Source organism: Glycine soja, chromosome 10 (genome assembly GCF_004193775.1).
Source record: "Glycine soja cultivar W05 chromosome 10, ASM419377v2, whole genome shotgun sequence".
Lineage (NCBI taxonomy): Eukaryota > Viridiplantae > Streptophyta > Magnoliopsida > Fabales > Fabaceae > Glycine > Glycine soja.
Genome location: NC_041011.1, coordinates 22,398,080 through 22,420,211, shown reverse-complemented (window position 1 = coordinate 22,420,211; position 22,132 = coordinate 22,398,080). Strand labels below are relative to the sequence as shown.

Below are 22,132 nucleotides of genomic sequence, written 5' to 3'. Positions count from 1 at the left end.
CATGAACATATAAAAATAACTGTTACAAATAGTTAATGTAGGTTTATAAATACCTCTCTTGTAACTGTATTTGTAACCATCTTTTCTGAATCAATAAGATCAATTTACTATTCTTTGTTTTGTTCATTTTTCCTGTTTGTGAACTCTAAGTGCACAAGAACTGATACAGTTGCATTTTTCTTTAGTACAAATGTACAGTGGACTCCATAACGTCCATTTTCTTGTTATTTCTCTTGGAACACAAGTTAAACGAAATATAACTCATCTAAATAAATTTTTCATGGGACCTTGTCAACAATATTGCTATAAATTATTTACTTTACTTCTTACAAGTTACAACTCAAATAAAATTAACAAAATGGAAGAGGGGAAGGAGTGGTCGAATTTGCCTGAACAATTTTCATTGTGAAGTTTCCTATACTTGTATATCCCAAAAAAATCTGATGAAGAATTTGCATATGAATCTCTTATATATAGGTCATAGCCTGTATACATGTTCAATTCCAAGGAGATAAAAGCAGTGTCTCATCACAGTCACCGTTGCTTCACATAGCAAGAGTCTACTGGTTTCCTCAGGCGACCCCACAACCTACCAAGCGTAAGAAGTTAAATTGCATAGCTTCAATATTCTTTCACCAACTCTAACCTAGGAATTCTGTAGGATATATATAGTGCCTTGTTTATAGCATGTACCACGATAAATATAACAGTTTTCTGCATACTCTCATTACTAGGAAATAGGAACGGGAAAAGCATAGAAATGTAAATATGCATAAGTTAATAGCTTTAGAAATATACCTGACAATTAGCGTAAAATTTTTTTGTAAAGATTTCTGCCAAATTGTAAAGGTATTCACACAAGAAATTGGGCAACAAATTGGTGCATGCCTCCTCAAAAACCTGAAAAATAGCCCACATGAGGTAAGCATCTTTTGGATTAGAAAATACTCCATATGCAGGAATATTCCCAGCCGCTTTAATCTAGATATCATAGTCATGTAAGTATGTAACAAAGCCTAAATTATTACTAGTATACAAAGGTATTGTGAAATATATGATTTGATATGTTTTAATTACAGCAGTTTAGTATGGGATTATTTCCCTTATTACTCATTATTTAGTTTCCTTATTAATCAGTAATTGATTGATCTTGTAATCAATACTGATTCTCTTTTCCATATTATAAATAGCATGAGGTGAGGTCTATATTGACACACAACATTACACAGCAAATAACACTATTATATGGTATCAGAGCTTAGATTATTCTTAATAGAGAAATAACAAAAGTCGTTCTCCTTCGGGGACCTACTATCCCTAGTGGACCTTTCTCTGCCCTTCTAAGGTTATGTTCCTTCTCTTCACAAACGTGATGCAATACCGCACACCTTTGCTGTTGTTTGCCAGCCGTCTCGGGATCCTTTAATAGTCGCCTCTCCCTTCATGGCTACCGAGATTCCTTCAGACTCCGCCTCCGCAACGATGTTCACCAATGTCCCTCACAAATACATTTTGTGGGCAACTTTCTTTGCAGGTGAACTGTACCCGCACCCATTATTGGGCCTGTTTGGCAGCCAGTGCACCGCCCTCTTGTTGGTCTGCATCAACGACCTTTCAAGAATGCCACGCCATCCATATGTGCAGCCAACTCAACACACCTTCACAGTGACCCCATGCAGGGCCCTTTTCCGGCGAGAGAAGTTCACACACACGACACGTGACGCATCTTCAGCAAGCGTCACGCTGGAATCGCCTCTTTCCACCTAAGAGCATGCTTTGCTTTATTCACGAATGAACACCTGTCGCAACATCGCAACTGCGGGCCTTCCTTAGCTGCCGCCAAGGCTTTTTGGCACAACCACATGACTGGAACTGTCTTTAATTTCGTTTTTGTTGGGTTTACCACATTTGTAACAAGCTTGGTTCATATTACATTACATATATGCTCCAGCTTAAGGGGGAGTGTGAAATATATGATTTGATATGTTTTAATTACAGTAGTTTAGTATGGGATTATTTCCCTTATTACTCATTATTTAGTTTCCTTATTAATCAGTAATTGATTGATGTTGCAATCAATACTGATTCTCTTTTCCATATTATAAATAGCATGAGGTGTGGTCTACATTTACACACAACATTACACATTAAATAACACTGTTATAGGTATAAAGCTCAAGAACAACCTATACTATTCACATATCCTACCTCAGGAAATTGTAGCAAATGAAGCCCCAATGCACGTTCATCTTCATGATCCAACACTATTTTCCCATTCTGTCAAAATGTTGATTAACATGTTAGCTGACTGATGCATTTTAAACACATGAATCATTGAGTCATCACATTTGTAAAAGATTAGTGCTGAAATGACTAGCACCAAGCCAACCATGGTACATTATACCTGGGCTTAAAATCTTGTATCTTTTAGTAAAATTAAGCACATGACACAAAAATAAGTTAATCAAATACTTTTTTAAGAATAAACATTTAATAAACCAGTAGTCATCATCCTGGGAGAAAAGAAGCTAAACTTACTCTCTTTACTTCTTCTATGTCTTTACCAGATTTCCTGATAATGGAACAGATCCTAGCATGTGCATACAGCAAATAAACAGCAGTATTCCCCTGTTTCACAACAAGCTCAGGAAGGTAAGACAAAAATAACTTCAGATCAGTTAGTTTTGTTGGGGGATTAAGAGTTCAGTAGTTCAACAATAGCCAACATGACTTTCATAGGCGTATTTAAGCTGTTTTTGCAGCAATTGTTAATAAGAAGGAGCAAAGAGTTAGTGGTACAGTTAAAACTTAAAAAAAAAAGGATCTGGCTCCTTGAAGTGATGGTTTTGCTTTAGAGTCAACTGCAAGTCATAAGAACTAAAGAGAACACCAACGGAAGTTGAATCTCCCAAATCAATAGTTTATTACCATGTTATTGTATTTTATCAATTAAGAACGGTGATATTTTCCATCCATGGTTATCAACCACAGACTACTCTTGGAAGTTACCATACACTTCAGAGGATATTTGTTAAGGGAGCAAATAAAAGCAGGACAGAGCCCATAGATAATGGTTTGTACTGGCTTCTTTACTGTAACCTCACAATCATACACTTAAAATTTGCATACAGTGAATGCACCTTGTCATTAAGCATCTGATCAAAGTTGAAGGTGTAATTTGTTAATCTGTTGATCTTCAAATCAGCATACCTGCAAACACAAATAGATATGAATATAAATGGCTATAATACAAGCCTACGGCTCATTTAGTGTTCCTAACGCAGGCATAACTGCTCAAGCAAACTGCAAGTGAAAGGTATATCAAGTCAAAGCGAAACCATATGTTACTAAAACCAAAAAATTGTTAACAACTAAGCCAAAGTCATATGCTTTACTTCAGTAACAATTTATTCTATTCATTGGTCACAGTAAGCATATTTAATAAAAAACCTCAGTAAAAATTAATATATATCAACAGGATTAAGAGCATTGGCCCAGAATATACAATACCCAGTATATAACAGCTTTTAAAATTCAGTCAACAGGAATTTGCGAGCCAAATCACCTGTCTATATTAACACAAGAATATGCCTACAAAGAACCAAACTACAGCTTAGCATGATTGAAAAAAAAGTTGATTTTGCTCAAAAGTAGGGGGAAGATAGAGTTAAAGGAGCTTACTTAACAGCCCCATAACCAACTGCCTCGGATGTTTTCTCGATCTCCTCCTCAGACCAATCTTTAGTTGTATCTAAAAGAACATAGGATCAGGAAAATTAATTGTCTAGTGCCTAGAATCTCACTGAATGAAAATTTAAAATAGGTAACAACATTAATAAATCTTAATCATGCAGAAATTTCATTCATGGATGTTGGCATCCAGATAAGGAAGAAGTAAAAAGAGCACAGGAGCTTCACCACGTTCAAGAATGGCAATTTTACAGCGCCTTTTAGCTTCATCAAGTAAATCAACTAATCGAACAACCTCACTGCTGCGAGTCCGAAATCGTTTTCCATCTTCCCCAAGAACAAGACCAAAACCTATATGAGTACATTTTGGATACGCATTCTCATCCTTTGGTAACCAACCTGCACGCCTATAGGCCTGAAAAGGAAAATCAAAGGGGAAGTTTGACATTTTAATTCACTGGAATATTGGCAGCAGCAGCAGCAGCTCAAGTAATATATCATAGTCCATGACTTTGTTTTTTAAAAATTGAAGAAATAATATGAAATAACCAATTAAAGAAAAAGATTTTTGGACATAAATATCAGAACGAGAAAAAAGATTATACACTGACAGTGTAAAAAGTTTTACGCAGTCATCCAATCACAACCCACCAAGTATGGTAAGTTTGTTGACTTTTAAAATAATTATCTTAAAGTAATTCAAACAATGATTTCTGATTAGATGACAATGTAAAACTATTTTACACCACCAGTGCATTGGCATTAAACTCTATCAGAATAACACAGACAAGTCAATAAGCAAGGTGCAAGGACAAATTGCTGCTCGCAAAAACAAGCAGAAAAGGGTTCTGACAACAATTTAATGCAGTAACCAATTGATACCATGAAAATCATAATTTGGGGATATACCTTAAATAGCATATCAAAGTGCTGTTGCTGCCCAATATCTGTAACATATACAATCCATTCAAGTTTTTCTTCATTTAGACGATACCTACATGGTTCAAGTAGTTCAGATAAACAAAACAGTCTGTTTTTCTCATTTTTCCTGTTCCATACTTGGATAAAAATACAGACAAATAAAATAGGTATCCCAAATTTTACATGAAAGGAAGAGTATATAAACATCCAATATAAATAAATTTGACATAATGATTGATAACAAGTTTGGTAGTCAAGTGACCCAGCAACTCTAACAGGATTTTCCAAAGTATGTCCATAAAAACTGAAAGAGTAAAACTAACCAAAGTGATGCTAGATCAGTTGTAAAATAGTTGTAGCCACCATCTCTTTTCACAGCAATAAGTGGTATGTCTACACCCTCAACATAAATCACACGCGCACCATCACTCTCTTCAATCAGTCCTAAATTATCCAGCTTCTCCAAAACCCCAGGAATATATGGATTATAGAAGCTCTCTCCCTGATATCAAATACATCATCATTTGTATACTTCAAAAAACATCACAGTTACTGATTTAAGTAAAACAATCTGTAATTACTACAACATAAGTTACATATGCAATATGCTCAATCAATTTATTGATAAACCGTATGCACATCATAGTATAAAAGACAGTCAGCCAGAAAACAAGCCCTTTCATCTGTGATATTGATAATTATCACTGCAAATGTTAGCCTGGAAAGTGGAAATCAATCAAGCATACGGAGGAGTCATGTTTTGTACAAAATCCTTACAACAATCCTAGTTGAGAATATAACTCCAACAAAAAACCATAGTTGCCAAAGAGAAATTACAATGGTTCCCAAATCCTAAGGCTATTTGATCAAACCAATCAAACTTTTGGTAATAGCAAAACAAAAAAAGAGACAAAAGTTTTACTTGACAGATTATGGCAGATCTAGTTAAAAGACAGAACCTAAGCTACATTGTGAATTGAATAAAAAGCACAGCAACTGCAAGAGTCACTAACAAACTCAACAGATATGAAGCATGCATATTTTCATAGAGTTCTTAGTGGTCTAGCAATGCATTGAAAGAAAGTATTAGAGATTCCTGCTGGAAGGTACAAAAGAATAGACATCATTGCTAAACAACTTAAACTCCAAAGAGCCAGTAAGAAAGGAAACTAGAACCCTTACCCTTTCCTCCAATTGAATTCCAAGACATTGATAGACTTTATCAAATTCAGCCCTACTAACTTCACAAATTTGTTGCCATGCCTTGTGATACTTGATTTCTCCACTCTGAAATCAAACTCAAGACATAAATAAAATTTAAAACCAAGTTCCCCAATATTTCACAAATAACAGGCAAAAAGAGAAAAATCTTGACATATGTTTTTACCTGGAGACTGACCACTGCCTGTTGTGCCCTCAACTTAAACTCAGGATCACTATCAAACCTCAGTTTTGAAGCCTTATAGAATGCCTTAAAATGCACCAACTCACGTGAGTTCAATAATAACTTTTTCAGTAAAAAACAAATGCTTCAGGATCACCATAATGAGAAACTAAGTGACAATTAATGAGATCATTATCCCTTAGGACCTGTAAGCATTGCCATTTCACGGTTGATGGATCATTTATAAAGGTTGACAAAAAGCAATATTCATAACCAAGCATAACCTAAATACTTATTTCTAACTTCACTCCTTAGCTTCTTTCTATTGAACAACAACATGGGGAAAAAAACTTTTTCCCCACTAAGTGGGATCAGCTACATGGATCAATTGATGTGGATCATGTCTAATGACAAACCATTTAAATCAAGTCCTTCTTAAATTATAGTTTGTCTTGGCCCCTTCTACCTCTAACTATTGGACTTTCCTCCATTTGATCTGCTCCCTTTACAAGAGCTTTTACAGTCTTTTCCACATCAGCTCAAACTACCTAACGCAAGATTCTACTATCTTTTCCAGTGTTACCCAACTTTCTCCTAAATGCATCCATTCTAATTCTAAGTTGTCTAGTGTACCCAATCATCCATCGTATGTTCATAACATTCTCATCTAAGCAACATTGAGCTTATTTTCTTGTTGGCTCTTTATTGCCCAACATTTAGTCCCATACAACATCACACGTCTTATAACTATGTGGTAAAATTTTCAAACACACTTTAGCAGTACTTTTTTTTTTATCACAAACAACACCCAAAATACTCCTCCCTTCAACCCATCCCGATTGAATCCTATGGTTTACATCTTCTATTTCCTTATCATTTTGTATGATGGGCCAAGATACTAAAATTTTGTGGCATATGGTATGATATTGTCTCTAATTTTCACCTTAAAGCTAGAATTAGTGTGTCTCCTACTAAACTTACATTTGATATTCTTTGTTCCACTTCTACTTAATTGAAGGCTATGTGCTTCTGAAGCTTGTATCCACATCTCTAGCTTCCCATTTATTTCTTCTTTCTACATTAAAAAAGAAAAGTGGCAACAGAAGAATGGAACTGATTTCAGACTGCAAATCTATTGTGTCAAAAGTTTATTTACTAACAAAGCATAAACAACTACTTGCAGACTACATGTAGAGAAAATCATTTGCTCCTTTTTTGGGTATTTGTCAAGGGAAATAGCAATTTATATTTCCTAGCTAGGTTTAATTGTATTTGTAGCAAATTAATTTATATATAACTTTGAATGCATAGTTTTTACTTCCATTACGAAATTAATTCAATTACAAATTATAATGAGCATGCAGCAAATAAATCAAAAACAATGTCTTTTAGATCATAATGAAGAAAAAACAACAAAATAAACACCTAAATAAGAAAATTTGAATTTGAATTCATTTTAATTTTCTCACCTGAAGATCTCCAATGTCTGCTTCACTAACATTGTCTGGGTTTGGAAATTTTTCAAAGAGGTATGTAATCAGCATCCCAAACTACAAAACAAATGCATGTACTTTGAGGTTTATATTACCAATATTGAAATGAAAACATCCAAACTAATGGAATGTTTTATCATTCAAACAAATATTTCAATAAGAAATCAAAGGACATCGCTAATTTGATGAGTATTTGAAACAATGTAAACTGTAAAGCATTTTCTTTATTGGGAGGGAGGGCAGCAGTGTCTTAGGAAATCAATTTTTCAAGGTTACACAACAAAGAAGAATAACAGAGAACACACATTAAGATGCAAATGTACTTGATCATGAAAACAATTATAAAAGCAACTTATACCAGGGATTTTCTCAAACATAATTAGTTCTCAAGCCACGCAATGCTAACGACATAAGCTTGACAAGTTAAATGACTTTTGCAAATGAATTACCCAAAGTTGTGCCATATACGAAGAAACCTAGCTTTAACAAGTGTATAGCTAACATGTAGTGACAAGAAATGGCATAAATCATTTATCATTAGATTAAACATGCACTGTTTCAAACTCATGGCACAAAAATAGCACAACATTAGAATTAAATTATACCTGTGTTCCCCAGTCACCAACATGATTTCTACGGATTACACATTCTACATGTGAAAATTCAAGCATGCGAGCTAATGTATCACCAATAATGGTAGATCTCAGGTGGCCAACATGCATTTCCTTTGCTATATTAGGAGAGGAAAAATCAATCAAAGCCCTCTTGACTGGAAGTCGAGGCGCCCACGAGTTGATACCATCGATTAGCATTCTTCGTAAGCTCTGCAGTAGGAATTCTCTTGCTCTTTAGTACTAACAAATGTTTTAATAAGTTCAACATCCAAACAAATTGAAAACCTTAACTTTCGCATATACTCCCTTTCAATCAATGAGCACTATGACTCAGACCTGACCCCCACCCCACTGAAAATAAAAATAAAAAGACTTACTATATACATAGTATTTCGAATTTAAAATTATAAGATAGAAAAATGCCATAATAGAGTTTTTGAGAGAAAAGGGAAATTTGTTATTCATTATTCTGTGAAACAGAAAGTCAAGTTATTACAGAGAGAGTGAGCTCTATATATAGAGTCACTGAAACTCTAACTGTCAAACTAGAGTTCTAACAACCTAACTACACTTAGTTATCACTAATAAACCTAGAGTCAGTCACTAACAATAACAGAAAAGAAAAAAGACTTATGGAGTAAGACTACTACTCTCTAATACTCCCCCACAAGCTCATGGTGGATGAGGCCTACACAAAGCGGAGGACTTGCACACTGTGAGCTTGCTTCTCATCAAGTTAAAATCTGTAGGAGACAAGGCTTTGCACACTGATCCAGTGCAGGAACATGAATGACTTAAGCTTCTTGCTCAGAACTTCCTCTCTTACAAAGAAGAGATAGAGTCCATGTGCTTGGTCCTAGCATAAAGAACTGGATTATGAGCCAAAGAAACTGTGCTCATAATATCACAATAGATAGTAGAAATTCTGTCCAAGTTCAGACAGAAGAGATTGCAGCCAGGACAGTTGCCAGAGCCATGCTTCTGTACTCACAGCCTATGTGCTAGATCTTGCTACAACACTTTGCTTCTTAGACCACCGGGATATCAGATTTGGACCAAAAAAGACACAAGCTGCTGAGGTTCACCATCTGGATCTGATGCCCAGTCAGCATCACAGAATGCAGTGATAGAAAAGGGCTTTGATGCTGGTTTAAGATGCAGGCCCCATGTGAGTGTGCCTTTTAAGTACCTCAGAATTTTCTTTAGTCTTTAGTGCTGTCCAGTAGTCTTCAAAAGGATTAGACATGAACTGGCAGACTTTATTCAGAGAGAAGCTGATTTCAGGTTATGTAATGGTTGCCTATTGAAGTGCACCTGCTACTGAGCTGTACATAGGAGGATCAGCCAGAGGTTCAGAACCAGTTTTGGCCAACTTGCATCCAGTCACCATAGGAGAAGAGATAGGTTTAGCTTCAGTCATATTTGTTTTTGCCAGGAAATCTTTGATGTACTTCCCTTGAGTAAGAAGAATAGAGCCATCAGGCTGAGGTTTAACTTCAATCCCTATACTTGAAAAGCTTTGATATTTAGTGAGTTGAAAAGTAACCTCACTTAGCTTAGCTTTATTAACTTTAACACACATACATATATACACAATACAAGGCTTAGAGATAAGACAGCTTGATGGGACATTACAATGCTGTCTTCTGAAACAAGTTAAACATAAAGCTAGAAGCAAGCATGTACACACATAATTTAACACTCCCCCTCAAGCTGGAGCATATAAATCATATGCACCAAGCTTGGAACATATAAACTGAATCCTAGTTCCCCTTAAGGACTTAGTCAAAATGTCTGCTGGCTGATCATTAGAATTGATGAACTCAGTGGTAATCTCCTTGGACAATAATTTTTCTCGAATGAAGTGACAATCAATCTCTATGTGTTTGGTCCTCTCATGAAAGACTGGATTGGACGCAATGTGGAGGGCTGCCTGATTGTCACAAAATAACTTCATTCGTGCAACTTCACAAAACTTCAATTCTTGAAGAAGTTGCTTAATCCACATAAGTTCACATGTGACCAAAGCCATAGATCGGTACTCAGCCTCTGCGCTGGATCGAGCAACAACAGTCTGTTTCTTGCTTTTCCAAGAGATAAGATTCCCTCCAATGAAAACACAATAACCTGAGGTAGATTTCCTATCAATAGGACAACCAGCCCAATCTGCATCACAATATCCAGATACTTGCATATTACCCTTGTCTTCATATAGTAATCCTTGACCAGGAGCTCTCTTTATATATCTAAGAATACGCATAACGGCATTCCAATGATCGACATGAGGACTCTGCATAAACTGACTAACCACACCAACAGCAAAGAAGATATCAGGTCTTGTAATGGTGAGATAAATAAGTTTTCCCACAAGTCTTCTATATCTCTCAGGGTCAGGATAAATATCACTCTGATCTGCCATGAGTTTCAGATTTGGATCCATGGGGCTATCAACAGGTCTGCAATTTTGCATGCCTGTCTCCTCCAAAATGTCAAGGGCATACTTCCTCTGTGAGATCACAACACCATCTCCTGACTGAGCCACCTCAATACCAAGAAAGTACTTCAAATATCCCAGGTCTTTGGTCTGAAAATGACTGAATAAATGCTCCTTTAGCTGGACAATCTTAGTAGCATCATTCCCTGTAATCACTATATCATCAACATATACTATCAAATAAACACATTTTCCAGGGGATGATTGACAATAAAAAACAGAATGATCGGCTTCACTACGTTTCAACCCAAAAAGTTGAACAATATGACTGAATTTACCAAACCAAGCCCGAGGAGATTGCTTCAAACCATAGAGAGATCGACGCAGCTTACACACAAGACCATACTCCCCCTGAGCAACAAACCCAGGAGGTTGCTCCATATAAATATCCTCCTCAAGGTCACCATGAAGAAAGGCATTTTTAATATCAAGCTGATGAAGAGGCCAATGACGCATGGCAACCATAGCAAGAAACAAACTAACAGTAGTGATCTTAGCTACCGGAGAGAAAGTGTCACAATAGTCAAGGCCATATATCTGAGTGTAGCCTTTAGCGACTAATCTAGCCTTAAGCCGATCAACCTCACCATTAGGACCAACTTTAACTGCGTAGACCCACCTACAACCCACAGTCTTCTTGCCAGGGGGAAGAGAAACAAGTTCTCAAGTACCATTATGCTCAAGAGCCTGCATTTCATCAATCATAGCCTGTCTCCATCCAGGATGACTAAGTGCCTCATGAGTATTAGAAGGAACAAAATGCGAAGATAGAGAGAATACAAAGGAAGAATATGAAGGAGACAAACGATGATAACTTAAAAAATTATAGATAGGATGAGGATTACGAGTGGATCGAGTACCTTTTCGGATGGCAATGGGCCAGTCTGAATCAGACGAAGGTGAGGAAGCAGGATCCATGGCTTGAGGATTGATTGAAGAAGAATGAGAATCATGAGGAGAGGCTTCAAGTATTGGAGAACCAACTGTCTGTGTCCTGTGTTCATGTGTAAGAAGAGGTGGAGAAGCAACTTCAGTCGGATGTGGTGGAGAAAGTGAAATTTCATTGACATTTTGGTGTGAGATACCTAGGGGACAGGGAGAGGAAATAGGAAGAACATTCTGGATGGAAGAGGAATGGTCTGTAGATGGTGAGAAAAATGGTGTATCTTCAAAGAAGGTTACATCTGCAGACATATAGTATCGTCTGGTAGATGGAGAGTAACATTTGTAACCCTTTTTAAGACGAGAATAACCTACAAAGACACACTTGATTGCCCGGGCAGAAAGTTTGTCTAAATCAGGAGAAAGATCATGAACAAAGCAAGTACAGCCAAACACTTTAGGTGGAACATGGAATAAAGGATCATGAGGAAAAATAATTGAGTGAGGGATTTGATTTTCAAGGAAAGATGAAGGCATTCTATTAATCAAGAAACAAGCAGTGAGCACCGCATCCCCCCAATGGTGTGTAGGAACATGAGATGCTAACATTAGTGAGCGTGCGGTGTCAAGAAGATGACGATTTTTCCGTTCTGCTATACCATTTTGTTGTGGTGTATGGGGACAAGTAGATTGATGTAGAATGCCTTTTGAAGATAAAAGGGAAGTAACATCATGAGAGAAATACTCTTTGGCCTTATCGCTTCTAAAGATCTTAATTGTTTTTCCAAATTGGTTTTCAATCTCATTTAGGAAGGACACAAATATAGGCAAAAGTTCTGATCTGTCTTTCATTAAATAAACCCAAGTACATCTAGAGAATTCATCAATAAAGGTTACAAAATATCGAAAACCAAAAGATGTAACACGGCTTGGTCCCCAAATATCAGAATGAATGGTAGAGAAAGCTGAATTACATCTTTGAACAGTTTGTGGGAATGAAGACCTAACATGTTTTCCTAGTTGACAAGACTCACACTCTAGGACTCGAAGATTCTTCAGACTAGGGACCATCATTTTCAGCTTTGGTAAACTTGGGTGACCTAGACGATTATGCAAAAGTTTGGGATTTGAAGTTGCAAAACAGGAAACAAAAACATTGGATTTCAAGTAGTAAAGCCCTCGTGATTCACGTCCTTCTCCAATCAGTCGACCCGTGCCATGTTCCTGAATAACAAAAGAATTAGCTGTAAAGGTTACTGAGCAATTTAAAGAACGAGTTAACTGACTCAATGAAATTAGATTATAAGGACATTGAGGAATAAACAAAACAGAGTCCAACTTTAATGAGGATGATAAAGAAACTTGACCGCTTCCTTGAGCTGCAACTTTGGAACCATTAGCTACAGTAACAAGGTGAGGAATTTTTGGAAAAGAAATGGATGAAAAAGAGGACTTATTACCAGAAATATGATCAGAGGCACTTGAATCAAGAATCCAAGGACTGGGACCGTCAATAGATTGAGAAATACATGCCGTCGAGTAACATGGTACAGAGGAAGATGAGGCTTGACAGCTGGATTTCTCAGATTTCAGCTTCAAATACTCTTGGTACTTTTCATCAGAGAACTTGGACTCTGATTTTTCTGTCTGAGCCACCTTGGCTACTTTATCAGGAAAGCCATGTAGAGAATAGCAATTCTCTTGAGTGTGGCCCATCCTCTTGCAATAAGAGCATTGAGGACGTCCACCTCTACCACTCCGACCTCCTCTACTGTTACGGCCTCCCCCTCTCCCACGAGTTGCAACCATGGCTGATGTTTCCATCGTGTCAGCTGAATTTTCTTCTTTCAGCACATGGGGCACCCGAAGCAGCCTAGTGATGAGAGAATCCATCGATGGTACTTGATCTCCAGCAAGAACTTGATCACACACATGATCAAAATCTGAATGAAGACTCCTCAAGATAAGAACCATATAGAACTTATCCAGCTTTTTATTCACTTCCTCCAGCAAATCAGCTACAAGAAACCTCTTCAACTCTTCCACTGCAGCTTGAGCTTTTCCTATGTGTGCAATCATGTCGTGGCTGGTTTGTTTGAGGGTTGTGACCTTCATAGTTGCATCAAACAAACTCTGAATATCATTGGCAAAGATTTCTCTGGCCTTCTTCCAAAAAGAACAACATGTTTTGAACGATCTAAGGATCTCCAAAACATCCGCCTCGACTGATTGCCACAAGACAGCACATAGCTGATAATCCAGCTTCTCCCACTCAAATTTTCTGTCACTTGGAACAGTATCAATACCTTTTTCCAAATGATCATGTATCCTTGGCCAAGGAACCGCAGCTCAACTGAAGTAGACCAGGACAAATAGTTCTTCCAGTTTAGTTTCGCAGTTGTGATAGTCGGAGTTCCAGAAAAAGAAAAAGTAGGTCCAGCAGAAGTCATTTTTGATCAATGACAGAAACCCTAACGAAAAAGGGTAGAACTAAGCACAAGCTACCACACAAGCTTGTCAAAACAGAAAACCACCACTTGGAATGCAGCCACGAGGTGCCGACGAGGCTGCTGGAGCAACTCGGACAAGATTCCGATGACGGCACGGCGGCGCGTGAACTACACGCGCCGAAAGAGACACGAAGCTGTAACCGCGCGTGGAGGCGCGTGGAAGCTCCGATGACGGCGCGTTTTGCAGGGTTTTGGTCGCGCTTTTCCGGCGATCCTAACCCTGGTCTCGCCGGAGAAGATGACAGCGGAGGACGGCGGCGACAATGGCGGACGGTGGCGGACGACGGCGGCGGACGGCAGAACCCGCTCTGATGCCAACTTGAAAAGCTTTGATATTTAGTGAGTTGAAAAGTAACCTCACTTAGCTTAGCTTTATTAACTTTAACACACATACATATATACACAATACAAGGCTTAGAGATAAGACAGCTTGATGGGACATTACAATGCTGTCTTCTGAAACAAGTTAAACATAAAGCTAGAAGCAAGCATGTACACACATAATTTAACACCTATAAAATAGTCCAAAGTGCCAAAATCCTTTAGAGAGAACACAACATTGAGTTTGAGAACCAATTGATGAGAGAGAAGAATTATTCCCTGCGATGATGATATCATCAACATAAACAAGCATGTAGATAGTGGAAGTCCCTTTGTTATAGACAGAGAGAGGGATCACAGTTGTTGGACTTGAACTCAATGAAGCAAAACTGATTTTAACCTTTCAAATCAGGTCCTTGGAGCTTGTTTTAATCCATAGATTGCCTTGTGTAATTTGCAGACCAAGCAAGCTTTTGTCTTGAGTTACAAAACCTGGAGGTTGTTGCATATACACTTCCTCCTCAAGAATGCCATTTAAAAAAGCATTGTTCACATCCAGTTGTTGAAAAGTCCAGCCATTGGTAATAGAAAGAGTAAGAGGAAGTCTAACAATGATAGGTTTTACGACTAGGGGAAAAGTTTCAGTGTAGTCAGTTCCAAATAGTTGATGAAAGCCTTTGGCCACCAACCTTGCTTTATACTTATTGACAGTTCCATCAGGATTTTCCTTTACCCTAAATACCCATTTACATCCAATAGGAACCCTCTTAGAGGGAAGGGAAACCAGAGACCAGGTGCAATTCTTTTGTTGAGCATCAAATTCTGTTTTCATAGCAGCCAGCCAGGTAGGATCAGCCAAGGCTTGTTTGATTGTCTTTGGTTCAAGGTGAGTGAGAAGGAGGGTAGGGTTAAATCTTGGTTTAACAATTCCAGATTTAGATCGGGTTTGCATAGGGTGAAGATTGGATTGTGAGGTTGGTAAAGTTGAAATATTTGGTGAGGATAATAAAGAAGACTGTTCTGATTGGGTAGGTTGGTTTGATGATGCAGATTGGTCTGAGGGTGCAGGCTGTGATTGGTGAGCAATGGTGACTGAGGTGAGGCTTTTTGGACTTGCTGATTATTGAGTAAGAGTGAGGGTAATTGAGAGAAAACTGCATGTTCTTACCTGTTAGTGGACAGAACTGGTTGGATTGAATTGGAGAAAGTAGGAGGTGTATGAAGTTGTAGTGTTGGAGACTTAACTAAAGGGATAGAAGACAGAGAAGGAACATCTTGAGAAGTGGACTTCTGTGAAGGACCGAAAAGATCATTATAAGGGAATCTAGACTCATTGAAGATTACATCTAGAGATATAGACTCTATCAGAAGAGAGGCTGTTAGGAATCTCCTTCTGAGATTGGAATACTGAAATCCTAACAAAGAAAACTCTCTCACAGAAGAGAAGAATACTAAAACTTCCTCTATATTGAGCAAAGAACCAAGAACACAATAGAAGCAAGGTAAACAAGTTTACCCCCAAAAGTAGCACTCTCCTTTTCTCACTGGAACTCCCAGTTACAAAGATTTTCCAAACAGATCCCCTCATCTACAACAAAAGGACTATATAAAGGAAAACATACTTCCTTTTTTTTTGCTCAGCAAAAAATATATTATATATATAAGAAAGTACCAGAGGTACTGTAGATACAGGTAAAAGTTTAAAACACAACTGGTGCAAAAAATTATGCCCCATCTATACCCCAAACTCAAACACATACATGCTACACCTCTTGGAAGAGGACACAATAACAAACTATAACAGATTGCTATCAAAAGCTAACTAACAAACTAATAATAGATATACCAAACTCCTAATCAGTTAGTCAATTACAAGTGTTTGCCCTTTTATATCCTATATTGGACTCTTTCTGATGAGGACACAACTAAGGGCAAGGACCATGAAGCACTTGAAGGGCCCATGACCAGAAGCAGACTTAAACAGGCCCAACTGATGAGGACATGACCAAGAGCAAGGGCAAGGATCCACTTGAAGGACTTGGAGGACCTATGACAAGGGCTAGAGCAAGGAAAGCCAAGGAAGCTCTTCAACAAGTGTTATCCATACTATTTGAATACAAGCCCAAGTTTCAAGGAGAAAAGTCCAAGGTTGTGAGTTGTATCATGGCCCAAATGGAGGAGGACTAAATGACACCACTTTGTTTCAATTTTAAAGTGTTTAGTTTGTCCAAATAATGGCCCAATCCTTGTAAAGTTGGCTGACCAAAAATATGTTTTGGGTTAATCAACTAAAAGGGCTTTAGTTAGGTTTAGTTCAAGTTGTAATAAGGGCCCAATTGGCAATCTAGGCATCAGCCTTTTGGGAGACCAAATGGTGGCTGACTTGTTGGCTGTTGGGGGTGACTTTTGGTTGCCCCAATTTCAGTTACACTCAGCTATTAAGTTTTTTTTAATTCCCTAGGTTAATGGCATTAAGTTATTTTAATTCTAGGTTAGTGGGTCATTACTAAAATCTGCTGTAAAGCTTCTATATAAGCTGAACCATTTTATCAATAAACACAAGTTGAGTTTTATTCAGAAAATTAGAGTTTATCTCTTTTATCTTAGTGAAAGTGATTCTCCTAAATTCTTGAGTAATTCAAGAACACCCTGGCTGTATCAAAGGACTTTCACAACCTTTGTGTGTTGCCATCGCTGGAAAGAGTGATTCTTTCCTTCCTTTCATCTTCACCCTTGTTCTTTCAAACCACAATTCCAGAAAATCCACCTCTGCCAAGAATTATCTCGTGGCCATAACTCCCATTTTACGCACTCAAATTAAGTGATTCTTGAGCCTAAATTGACTTTCAAAACGAGACCTTTCACCTCGTTTTGGAATCACCTCATTTGGAGCCCTGTAGCTTCAGTTATTGCCATTTCTATATTTCTGTCCAGCCACCACTTAACCTACATTTTACCATCCCATTCATCCATTTTATGCCAAGAACCACCTTATTAAGACCCACGAAATTAACCACCTTATTTTTCATCCTTTCCTTAATCAATTTCCGCATTTTCCATCAAGGTTTAATCCTAGACGATCCTAAGTCAGCCCTTGTGCCATGAGGGTTCATATCATTTGGTAATCAGAGCTCCGGTTCTAGGATCAACACTTCCTTTGCTGGAAATATTGGGTAACATCCTTCGTTATTCTCTTTGCCATTTATATTACCTTCTTATTCATATATTTTTTTTTAGGCTGAACCATTGCAAAAGTTAAGCCTTTTGATCTCTGTTATATAAAAAAAAAAAAAAGAAGCAGAATTTCGTATAAGCAAAATTAAAAAAAAAAAAAAAATTGGGCTTTATGGTTCATGCTTGAAGAACTTTTTAAAAAAAAATAATCTCTTTAAGGTAATATATTGGTTGCATGAAGGATTGTTACTTGAATTCCTAAATTCTGAATTTTATTTCCTTCATTTGTGCCTAAAAACATTGTTAGCCTTTTTCTTGGTTAACCTTTTCCTTGTCTCTCTAGCCTTATCTTACACATATTGGTGAATTGTTCTTTGTTGTGGTCATAATCTCTTGAATTGCCTAAGAACTCAAGGGGAATTAGAGTGATAAAAGGCAAGAGTGTTTCATTAGAGAAAAGCCATAATTGTGTGATACACTTGAGTGGGTGAGGTATTCAAACAGCAACTATAATTGTCTTGTTACGTTTGATTTGTTTGTTTGAGATGTCAGGTACTAATCCTAATGATGGAGTGGGGCTTTCGCAATTCCAAATGCAAGCTTTGATGCAACATTTGGAGAGGTTAATGAAACGAGATGATGCGCTCCATGAGAGGTTGGATCAAATGGAGAATAGAGATCATAATGAAGAAGAAAGGAGGAGAAGAGGGAATGATGGTGTTCCTAGACAAAACCGAATTGATGGTATTAAACTCAACATTCCTCCATTTAAAGGAAAGAATGATCCGGAGGCCTACTTGGAGTGGGAGATGAAAATAGAGCATGTTTTCTCATGCAACAACTATGAGGAGGACCAGAAGGTGAAGCTTGCCGCCACGGAGTTTTCCGACTATGCTCTTGTGTGGTGGAACAAGCTACAAAAGGAGAGAGTAAGAAATGAAGAGCCAATGGTTGATACATGGACGGAGATGAAAAAGATCATGAGGAAGCAGTATGTGCCGGCTAGTTACTCAAGGGACTTGAAATTCAAGCTCCAAAAACTAACGCAAGGCAACAAGGGGGTTGAGGAGTATTTCAAGGAAATGGATGTGCTCATGATTCAAGCAAATATTGAAGAAGATGAGGAGGTAACTATGGCTCGATTTCTTAATGGTTTGACTAATGATATCCGTGATATTGTTGAGCTGCAGAAGTTTGTTGAAATGGATGATTTGCTTCACAAAGCAATCCAAGTGGAGCAACAATTAAAAAGGAAGGGAGTGGATAAGAGGAGTTTTACCAACTTTGGTTCTTCTAGTTGGAAAGACAAAGGTAAGAAAGATGGGGCTGCTACTTCTAGTAGTTCCACACCTATCCCATCAAAAACTCGCTCAAAGTCCCAAGAGGAACCCTCTAAAAGGAGTAGATATGAGTGCCCTAACAAAAGGTCCATGGTTCTTAGAGATGGAGAATATATAAGTGAATCCGATGTTGAAGAAGAAGAGGAGAGTGAGTACGTAGAGGAAGAGGAGACTCCGAAGGGAGATTTGTTGATGATTAGGCGGTTACTTGGTGGTCAATTAAAGCATGAGGAGGAAAGCCAAAGAGAAAACATCTTTCACACTAGATGTTTAATCAATGGCAAGGTGTGCATGGTGATCATTGATGGAGGTAGTTGCACCAATGTGGCTAGTGCTAGATTAGTGTCAAAGCTAAATTTAGCTACTAAACCACATCCTAGGCCATACAAACTTCAATGGCTTAGTAAGGATGGGGAGGTGCAAGTGAGGCAGCAAGTTGAAGTGGACGTTTCCATTGGGAAATACAATGATAAGGTACTTTGTGATGTTGTTCCTATGGAGGCCAGTCACTTACTTTTGGGGAGACCATGGCAATTTGATAAAAGAGCCAATCATGACGGTTACACCAACAAGATCTCTTTCATGCACCAAGACAAAAAGATTGTGCTCAAGCCATTGAGTCCACAAGAAGTGTGTGAAGATCAAAAGAAAATGAGAGAAAAACTTCTTCAAGAGAAAAGAGAAAAAGAAAAAGTGAGCAAAACACTTGAGAGGAAAAAGAGTGAACAAAAGAAGAGTGAAACACTTGAAGTGAGGGAGAGCTTTTTAGCCACAAAAAGTGAGGTCAAGAGGTTGTTTCGTGCTAAACAGTCACTATATATCTTGTGTTGCAAAAATCAGATTTTGACCACTAACACTTTTGATGATTTTGAAGTGCCTTCTAGTGTTAAAACTCTTTTGCAGGATTTTCAAGACATGTTTCCACCAAATGTGCCAAATGGACTACCACCTTTGAGGGGAATTGAGCATCAAATTGATCTCATTCCGGGAGCTTCTTTGCCCAATAGGCCAGCCTATAGAAGTAATCCACAAGAAACCAAAGAGATTCAAAGACAAGTGGATGAACTCATTAGCAAAGGTTGGGTAAGAGATAGTATGAGTCCTTGTGCTGTCCCAGTGATTTTGGTCCCTAAAAAGGATGGGACATGGCGCATGTGTTCCGATTGTAGAGCCCTTAATAACATCACCATTAAATATAGGCATCCTATACCTAGGCTTGATGATTTGCTTGATGAATTGCATGGTGCATGTTACTTCTCTAAAATCGATTTAAAAAGTGGATACAATCAAATTAGGATTAGAGAAGGGGATGAATGGAAAACTGCTTTTAAAACAAAATATGGTTTGTATGAATGGTTGGTTATGCCTTTTGGCCTAACTAACGCTCCTAGTACTTTCATGAGATTAATGAACCATATCTTGAGAGAGTTCATAGGAAAGTTCGTTGTGGTGTACTTTGATGATATTCTTATCTATAGCATTTCACTTGATTTGCATATTGATCATTTAAAATCTGTCTTGACTGTGCTTAGAGAAGAACAATTGTATGACAATCTTGAAAAATGCATCTTTTGTACTAACCATGTTGTGTTTCTTGGTTTTGTTGTGAGTTCAAAAGGAGTGCAAGATGATGAGGAGAAGGTTAGGGCTATTCAAGAATGGTCTACACCTAAGTCTATGACCGAGGTGAGGAGTTTTCATGGCTTACCAAGTTTTTATAGACGATTTGTGAAGGATTTTAGCACATTGGCAGCACCTCTCAATGAAGTGCTCAAGAAAAATGTTGGTTTCAAATGGGGAGAGAAACAAGAAGAAGCTTTCAATGTTCTTAAGCAAAAGCTAACTAATGCCCCCATACTCGCATTGCCAAACTTTCAAAAATCTTTTGAAATTGAGTGTGATGCTTCAAATGTTGGGATTGGGGCTGTGTTGATGCAAGAAGGCCATCCAATTGCTTATTTTAGTGAAAAGTTAAGTGGTCCTACCCTTAACTATTCAACTTATGATAAGGAGTTGTATGCCTTAGTACGGGCTTTGAAAACATGGCAACACTACCTTTATCCCAAGGAATTTGTCATTCATAGTGACCATGAGTCCCTCAAATATATCAAGGGGCAAGGCAAGCTTAACAAAAGGCATGCGAAGTGGGTGGAATTCCTAGAGCAATTCCCTTATGTTATCAAACATAAAAAGGGAAAAGGTAATATTGTAGCCGATGCTCTTTCTCGGCGTCATGCATTACTTTCTATGCTTGAAACAAAATTGATTGGTCTTGAATGTTTGAAAAGCATGTATGAAAATGATGAAACTTTTGGAGAAATTTTTAAAAATTGTGAAAAATTTTCAGAAAATGGTTTCTTTAGACATGAAGGCTTTCTTTTCAAAGAAAACAAATTGTGTGTCCCTAAATGTTCTACTAGAAATTTGCTTGTTTGTGAAGCACCATATGAGGTTTAATGGGGCATTTTGGGGTCCAAAAGACTCTAGAAACATTACAAGAACATTTTTATTGGCCTCATATGAAAAAGGATGTGCAGAAATTTTGTGAACATTGCATTATATGTAAAAAGGCAAAGTCTAAGGTAAAGCCTCATGGATTCTATACTCCATTGCCAATTCCAGAGTATCCTTGGATTGATTTATCCATGGATTTTGTTTTGGGGCTGCCAAAAACAAGCAATGGTAGAGATTCCATTTTTGTGGTTGTTGATAGGTTTTCTAAAATGGCTCATTTTATTCCATGTAAAAAAGTTGATGATGCTTCCCATGTGGCTGATTTGTTTTTCAAGGAGATTGTGAGACTCCATGGTTTGCCAAGGAGCATTGTTAGTGATAGGGACTCTAAGTTCCTAAGCCATTTTTGGAGGACTTTGTGGAGCAAGTTGGGCACTAAATTGTTATTTTCAACCACTTGTCACCCATAAACCGATGGGCAAACGGAAGTTGTTAATAGGACTTTGGGAACTTTGCTTAGGACAATTTTGAGGAAGAACTTAAAAACTTGGGAAGCTTGTTTACCCCATGTTGAATTTGCTTACAATAGAGCTGTTCGTAGCACCACTAATTGTTCTCCTTTTGAAGTTGTTTATGGTTTTAACCCACTAACTCCTCTTGATCTTTTGCCTATGCCTAATGTTTCTGTTTTCAAGCATAAAGAAGGTCAAGCAAAGGCGGACTATGTGAAGAAGCTTCATGAGAGAGTCAAAGATCAAATTGAGAGGAAAAATAAAAGCTATGCTAAACAAGCCAACAAAGGGAGAAAGAAGGTTGTCTTCGAACCCGGAGATTGGGATTGGGTGCACATTAGAA

General features: G+C 37.8%; 2 protein-coding genes across 2 annotated transcripts in view; both read right to left on the bottom strand.

Annotated features, from left to right (window-relative positions):
* Nucleotides 1-200: 200 nt before the first annotated feature.
* Nucleotides 201-22,132, bottom strand: part of LOC114369233 (arginine--tRNA ligase, cytoplasmic-like) — a 38,624-nt gene continuing 16,692 nt past the window's right edge. The window contains exons 6-18 of the mRNA XM_028326426.1: nt 8,094-8,312; nt 7,465-7,545; nt 5,999-6,082; nt 5,794-5,898; nt 4,935-5,113; nt 4,600-4,684; nt 3,919-4,105; nt 3,682-3,751; nt 3,141-3,210; nt 2,539-2,628; nt 2,209-2,277; nt 799-900; nt 201-589 (exon numbers count right to left, since the gene is read on the bottom strand). Coding sequence (XP_028182227.1) covers nt 479-589; nt 799-900; nt 2,209-2,277; nt 2,539-2,628; nt 3,141-3,210; nt 3,682-3,751; nt 3,919-4,105; nt 4,600-4,684; nt 4,935-5,113; nt 5,794-5,898; nt 5,999-6,082; nt 7,465-7,545; nt 8,094-8,312 — 1,452 coding nt within the window. The 3' untranslated portion in view covers nt 201-478. The remainder of the gene's footprint in view (nt 590-798; nt 901-2,208; nt 2,278-2,538; nt 2,629-3,140; nt 3,211-3,681; nt 3,752-3,918; nt 4,106-4,599; nt 4,685-4,934; nt 5,114-5,793; nt 5,899-5,998; nt 6,083-7,464; nt 7,546-8,093; nt 8,313-22,132) is intronic.
* Nucleotides 8,369-11,084, bottom strand: LOC114369234 (uncharacterized mitochondrial protein AtMg00810-like). Its single transcript, XM_028326427.1, has one exon. It carries the CDS (start codon nt 11,059-11,061, stop codon nt 9,811-9,813), a length of 1,251 nt encoding a protein of 416 aa, XP_028182228.1. The 5' UTR covers nt 11,062-11,084; the 3' UTR covers nt 8,369-9,810.